This window comes from Montipora foliosa, unplaced genomic scaffold, assembly GCF_036669935.1.
Source record: "Montipora foliosa isolate CH-2021 unplaced genomic scaffold, ASM3666993v2 scaffold_393, whole genome shotgun sequence".
Taxonomy (NCBI): domain Eukaryota; kingdom Metazoa; phylum Cnidaria; class Anthozoa; order Scleractinia; family Acroporidae; genus Montipora; species Montipora foliosa.
In genome coordinates this window covers 240,001-246,357 of record NW_027179693.1, presented here as the reverse complement: position 1 = coordinate 246,357, position 6,357 = coordinate 240,001, and the positions used below count along the sequence as shown (strand labels likewise).

Here is a 6,357-nt window from a genome sequence, read left to right as displayed (position 1 = left end):
CATTCTCTCATATCTTGAAAGTGCTGTTTCTTCTCCTCAGCAATCTGTGGAACATTTGCAGAGGCTGTTTGAGAAGTTTGTTCCCAAGGTTCTGGACTTCCGAAGCCATCACTGCAAGGAGCTGATACCCACATCGGAACTGAACTCTGTGATTTCCTTGTGCGTGTTATTTGATGCCCTGGCTACTGAAGAGAACGGGGTTCGTTTTTGTCGTCGTTTGTCATTGTTTTTTTCTTTTTTTTTTTTTTGTTTCTCCAAAATGCTTTTTATAAACATATTTGTGATTACTTTAACTGGCAAATGTTGTGAGGCTAATTTACAGCATTTACACAAAATTACACGTTGCGTTGATATATAAATTTTATTTCCTCGCATTGAACTTTATCATGAATTTTATTTCCTCACATTGAACTTGATCATGACCGAAGCGCGGTCGATACGTCGTTTTTACCCTTGATGTTTACCATAGGGGCTGGAGAATCTGCGACCCCTGAGAATTTCGCATTTAAGTCTAAGCACCCATTTCAAATAGCGCTGATAAACAGTTATTAAGGGTGCGTTCGATTGACTGTATTCCAGAATAGGAATACATGGAATACAAGTTGGAAATCCTTCGTTTTTGTGGAGATTCACATTAAAATTGTCAAACATTTTCTAAAATGCTATTTTAATTAATTAAACATGTTTTTATCATCCTTGCAGCTTCAAAACGCGTCAAACATACCGTTTTAATCATCACTCCACGTATTCTTATTCCGGAATAGGGTCAATCGAACGCGCCGTAAGTATAAGCACCCATTTTAAAATGGTTAGCTTTCAATAACTGTGTAACTCGCATGTTGGCTCGCATGACTCGCTTGGCTCGCTGGCTTGCACATTGTCCTAATAGGCCATTTTCGAGTTTATGTCTGCCTCCTCTTCAAAAGGAGTCTAAGTGCAAAGTTTTTCTTATGAAAATTAGTTTTCATTCAGATGTAAAGTAGAACTAATTACCATCACGAAAACTTCGCACTCAGACTCGCTTTGAAGAAGAGGCGGATATGAACTTGGAAATAGCCTATTAGCTCTTTACCATACCATACACCTTATTCCAAAATGGCCGCCATTTTAGTATTCGTTGCTTGCAAATTCGTTCTTGAACTGAAAAATCAAAAAAATATTTAACCTTGAACGAGGCAACGAGGCCTAATTTTCTTAAGCAGACAAAAGAATGACCATTTTGGAGTGAGGTGTATTGAAGTTTTAAAAAGTCATTACGGATAAAGATTCACAAGTAACCACGCGCTTTACCATCATGGAAATGTAAATTTTTCGCTCGTCTTTGCTTTTAAATGATTTGTTCTTATCATATCCCCTTGGCTTAACAGGTTCATCCTCACGAGGAAAGTTATCCTCGCATGATTGAGCTTTGGTTCTTGTTCTCGCTAATCTGGTCCATTTGTGCATCAGTGGATGAAGACAGCAGAAAGAAGATGGACAACTTTTTACGAGAAATTGAAGGTCAATTCCCTGCAAAGGTAATGAAATCCGTTTGGGGATACTAAGCGTGCAGTGGAGCAGTGGCAACGAAGTCATGGCCCATTGCTAAGGGTGATGCATTTACTTGTAGATAATCCCTGTTCGAATTCTTCTCTGACTATAAGCAAGAAGTGTCTTTAAGGGCGGTCCCGACTGGTTGCATTCTTCCAATTTGTATACATTTAAAAAAAAAATCTGCCGTTTTTTTTTTCTTTTTGGAGCTTGTAGCACCTCTGCTTTGCCTTGATGGCATCAGTTTAGAGGGTGGAGTTATCTTAAACGGTGCGTCAAATTTTCTGGGACACAGTGTATGAATATCATGTGGACACCAAACAAAAAGCTTGGGCTCTATGGGAGGATAAGCTGAGGAGTGGATGGCGTTACACCCCACGAATTAATCTTAGACACTAAAGCCGCGGCTACACGAGCGATTTTTTGCTCGCGCCGGTTATGCGATTCTTTCACATTTTGTCGCGTCGCCAGCGCGCGATGTAAATCGCAAGTGTAGCCACCCTTGAACTGGCGACGTGATAGCTGAAAAAATCACAGAAAAAATCGCGAGAAATCGAATGAGTTGAATTTCTCGCGATTTTTTTTCTGCGATTTTTTCAGCTGTCGCATCGCCATTTCAAGGGAGGCTGGCTACACTTGCGATTTTCATCGCGCGCTGGCGCTCGATTTTGGCGTTCTCGAAAAAGACTGCAGGAGTCGAGTAAGATATTTATTGAGTATGCGCTGCATGTTGCCAGGATACACTCTCGAACCCAAGCCTAATATGGCAGATCTCGCTGCCATCTTCGTTTTTCACGGTGCAGCGGGCTCACTGATAACCATCGGCTTTATCACTACACGGATGCTGGCACCGGAAAAACCGGTTTGACAAGAGAATATAACAATAAATATAATATAAATATAACAATAAACTGATTCAGTAAAAAATTTAATACTACAATCATAGACAAAAGTAGTTGGGAAGGTTATGTAAATGAACCACACCAGAGCTGTATTTCAACTTGCTTCTGTTAAACCTCAAAAGAGATAGTTTCACTTTCTCTTACGTAGCCCCCCTCCCCCCTATTCAATGTTGGAAGGTAAGTCAACAATTTTCCACTGAAACCATTCAGTTTTGCACAACATTGAAGGAGGGGGGAGGGGAGAGAAGCAATAAAGACTTCAAAAGTGCTAACCTTCCCAACAGTTTTGTCTAGGATTGTAGGTTAATAGAAATTAAGTTGACAATTATTTGATATAGTCTCTCTATACTGAGTCAGTTCTGTAGCAGTTTCCAATCGCTGTTGAAAAAGGTGCTTGCACTTGGTATTGAAAACTTTTGGTGACGTAATGAGGTGGAGATGACTTGAGATTGAATTCCAAATGGCTGGCGCCATATAGGAAAAGCGTCTTTTACCGGCATTAAAAGGTTAAGGTTGCTCTTACTAACCACATCGGCGGACCATGCCCTCGAAAATAATGAACGTTGGAAGCTGAACACCACACATTGGGTTTCACGTCTCTTCCCAGATAAACATGTTAGTGTAATTGTTTGTCTTTGTTTACTTTATAGCACACCATTTTATAAGATTATGGTTCCCACTGTCGACACTGTGCGATACGACTTCTTAGTGTACAGCTTGCTGCAGGCCAAGCGACCTGTCCTTCTCACTGGCCCTGTGGGAACTGGGAAGACGTCATTAGCCCAGAAGGTGTTGCAGAGACTGGACCCTAAGACCTACAGCTTGTTGGTGATTAACATGTCTACACAGATGTGACTAAGAAAATCGAGTTTAATACGGACAAGTGTAGAAAAAACAACACAAGGTACCTGCAAGAAGAACTCGTAATAAGATAGAACTCCTAGCATCTTTTCCATTTTTCCATTTTTTACTAGACATCTTCAAACAATGTTCAAGAGATCATTGAGAGTAAGGTGGAGAAACGAACCAAAGGTAAAGACACTGTATTGTTAATCTTGGTCCAAGGTATTTTGTCTGCTCTGAAGCTGTTATCGATAGAAGACGACTTTGAGACCTTTACCCACCCCCCCCCCCCCCCTCCACCCACTCAGTCAGGGCTTTGTTATCCAAAACTGCACCGAGTAAAGTCGAAACAGAACTCCTTACGGCTTCGAGAGCCCTTAACGAACTAACCCCTTAATTTCTCCCCAGTATAAAGTTGCAACATTGTTGCGCGGCTAAATGCGCACAGAATAGACCATATTCGTATTCTCGGTATTGGACTGGAACGAGCTTGCAATGGAGGCTAATGCAGGGGAATATATTTAATAAAAAGTATTTGCATTATTTTGAAAAGATTTCCCTGTATTAGCCTCCATTGCAAGCTAGTTCCAGTCCAATACTGAAAATACGATTATGGTCTATTTGAAGGAAAAACCTTGAATCGTGGTCACCCGACACGACGATATTAAGCAGGCGGATAGTATATTGTCTTTTAAAGATTGCTGAAAACACACTTGTTTTTGTAGAATTTAGCTATTTTTTGTATCGTAGTTTTGATCTTTTATTCCGTAGTCCTGACCTTTTTTTTCACCATTATGTAGCTATTTTAATTACAGTCGTTGTTTAAGTCTTTTTTAACACGTAGTTCTTTACTTTTCCTATATACATTTTCTATTCCACTTTTTTAAAAGCATCGAGGAGAACCTTTATTATTATTATTATTATTATTAGATGCTTAAGATCACACCAGGGGCCCGTTTCTCGAAAGTCCCGAAACTTTTCGGGTCATTTTCGGGTGTCACAATTCCCTTTGTATCTCAAGAACGGGAAGGATTTAAGTCGTCAAACTTTACAGTTATTTTTCCTTTTTGTTAAAAGATCGGCTCTCCAAAATAAGCGGTTAGCAGTTTCACAAATGGCTTTTCGGGCCCGAAAAGTTTTCGGGACTTTCGAGAAACGGGGCCCAGGTTATTCCTGTCGAAGTGATCACATTCCTAATGTCTCCGATCGTTGTTTATTTTTTGCTCACTCTTCTTTCAAGGTGTGTATGTCCCTGTGGGCGGCAAACAGCTAATAAATTTCATGGATGACTTCAATATGCCTGCGAAGGACACGTTTGGATCACAGCCTCCTCTTGAACTCATCCGACTGTGGTTAGACTATGGTTTTTGGTATGACAGGCTGAAACAAACTGTGAAGTACATCAAGGTCAGTGCCCTTGCAGTGTTTTTTGACTACTTTGTTTTACATATATATGATAACGTTATTACAGTCTCACGTTGGCTGTCTTCTTGCCCCGGGTTGCTCGAAGCATGGTTAGCGTTAACGAGGGTTTAATACCATGGAAACCTTTAGGTTTTGATACCTCTTAACCAACGCTTAGCGCTAACCGGACTTCGAGCAACCGACGAATACAAAGAATGAAATTTCATGAAATCAAATAATAAGTTTGAAAGAGGTTTTGGTTGTTCATATTGGTGAAGGACATAAATATCAAAGCAAAATCATTTTTCTCACGATATTGTCACTTGAAGTGTAGACAACAAAGTTTCTATTGCATACTGCTAGCCTTCTTCGGGAGTTGAGGTGGTAACCATTCGACCTCATGGCCTGAAGAAAGAGAGGAGTATGCAGTCATAACGTCGCGGTCTACACCACAAGCGACAATATCGTTAGAGAAACAATTATAATACTTTGATATTTTTCTACTCATAGTTTTATAGGAGGGGAAAATTGGATTACCCGTAATGTAACGAGGAAGGTGAGTTCCCTCCCCACTGCTCTTACCCAGTTCTTCGCAGGTTGAGCCTATTAGAGGTAAAAAACATTGGTTTGTCTTGATGGTGAAATGGAAGTACCGTCGATGATGGATGCACTTGTATATGCTCAAGGCTTTCCTAAAAAGGAGTCTGTAGCTCTGCAAAGTAGTTAAGGAAAGGTTGACTTCTGTCGAAATTTTACAATTAATTGAACAAACGGCTCATGTCATATTTTCTCTACTATCAGGGCATGCATTTGCTTGCATCCATGGGCCCACCTGGTGGTGGAAGGATGGTGATCTCCAAACGACTTCAGAGCCGGTTCAACCTCATCAACATGACTTTTCCTCAGGTAAATTAAAATGATGTACCAGTATACGTTTACCGTTGTGGCTTTCAAACTCACTCCGTTCTTAGTTTGTGCAGTACGTTGTTAGTTTGTTCTTAGTTTGTGCAGTACGATTTACTTTGAAAAGGGGCTTCATAGTTTAGATTTTGAACTGCTAAATACGTGATAAGAATCAAGTTGTTGACATACTATCCTCTTCCTCTCACTGAGTGAAAAAGTTGATTGTAATGCGCACACGTGTGTCTTTGATTCTAGGAAAGTCAAATCAAACGAATTTTTGGAACCATGATTAAACAGAAGTTGCAAGATTTTGAAGAAGAAGTTAAACCTCTTGGTGATATCATGACACAGGTTTTTAACCTTGTTGTTGTTGTTGTTTTATATTCTAGAAAACTTGATCACACCTCTGCTAATGGTATTTTGTCAATTCTCTAGGCAACTATCGATATCTACAATGCCATTGTTGCTAGAATGCTGCCAACACCAACTAAGATCCACTACTTGTTCAATTTGAGGGACATCTCAAGGGTAAGTTAATTTGCTTTCATTCTCGTGGTTAAAAGTGTCTACAGTACTGGCCGCAGGAATAGCAGCATTACACGCGTGTATCATGCGCGTAAGTCCGCCATATTGCGCGCAATTTACACGCAAATTACGCGTTTACGCGAGAGTAAAAAAAAACACACGAAAGTGTGTGTACAGTAGTTACTCTCAACAGTGAGAATCACGTGGGGTCCTGTGCAGTGGTTGACCCCTCGTATATTACCAAACTTTT

General features: G+C 40.3%; 1 protein-coding gene across 2 annotated transcripts in view; it reads left to right on the top strand.

Annotated features, from left to right (window-relative positions):
* The first annotated feature begins 61 nt into the window (after positions 1-61).
* LOC137987872 (dynein axonemal heavy chain 2-like) overlaps positions 62-6,357 on the top strand; it is a 10,934-nt gene continuing 4,638 nt past the window's right edge. The window contains exons 1-8 of one of the 2 annotated variants that reach the window (XM_068833960.1): positions 62-199; positions 1,368-1,517; positions 3,083-3,260; positions 3,407-3,464; positions 4,516-4,682; positions 5,481-5,585; positions 5,838-5,933; positions 6,018-6,110. In XM_068833960.1, coding sequence (XP_068690061.1) covers positions 1,453-1,517; positions 3,083-3,260; positions 3,407-3,464; positions 4,516-4,682; positions 5,481-5,585; positions 5,838-5,933; positions 6,018-6,110 — 762 coding nt within the window. In that variant the 5' untranslated portion in view covers positions 62-199; positions 1,368-1,452. Of the gene's footprint in view, positions 200-715; positions 782-1,367; positions 1,518-3,082; positions 3,261-3,406; positions 3,465-4,515; positions 4,683-5,480; positions 5,586-5,837; positions 5,934-6,017; positions 6,111-6,357 lie in introns of those variants that run through there. The other variant, XM_068833961.1, reaches the window with a different exon arrangement.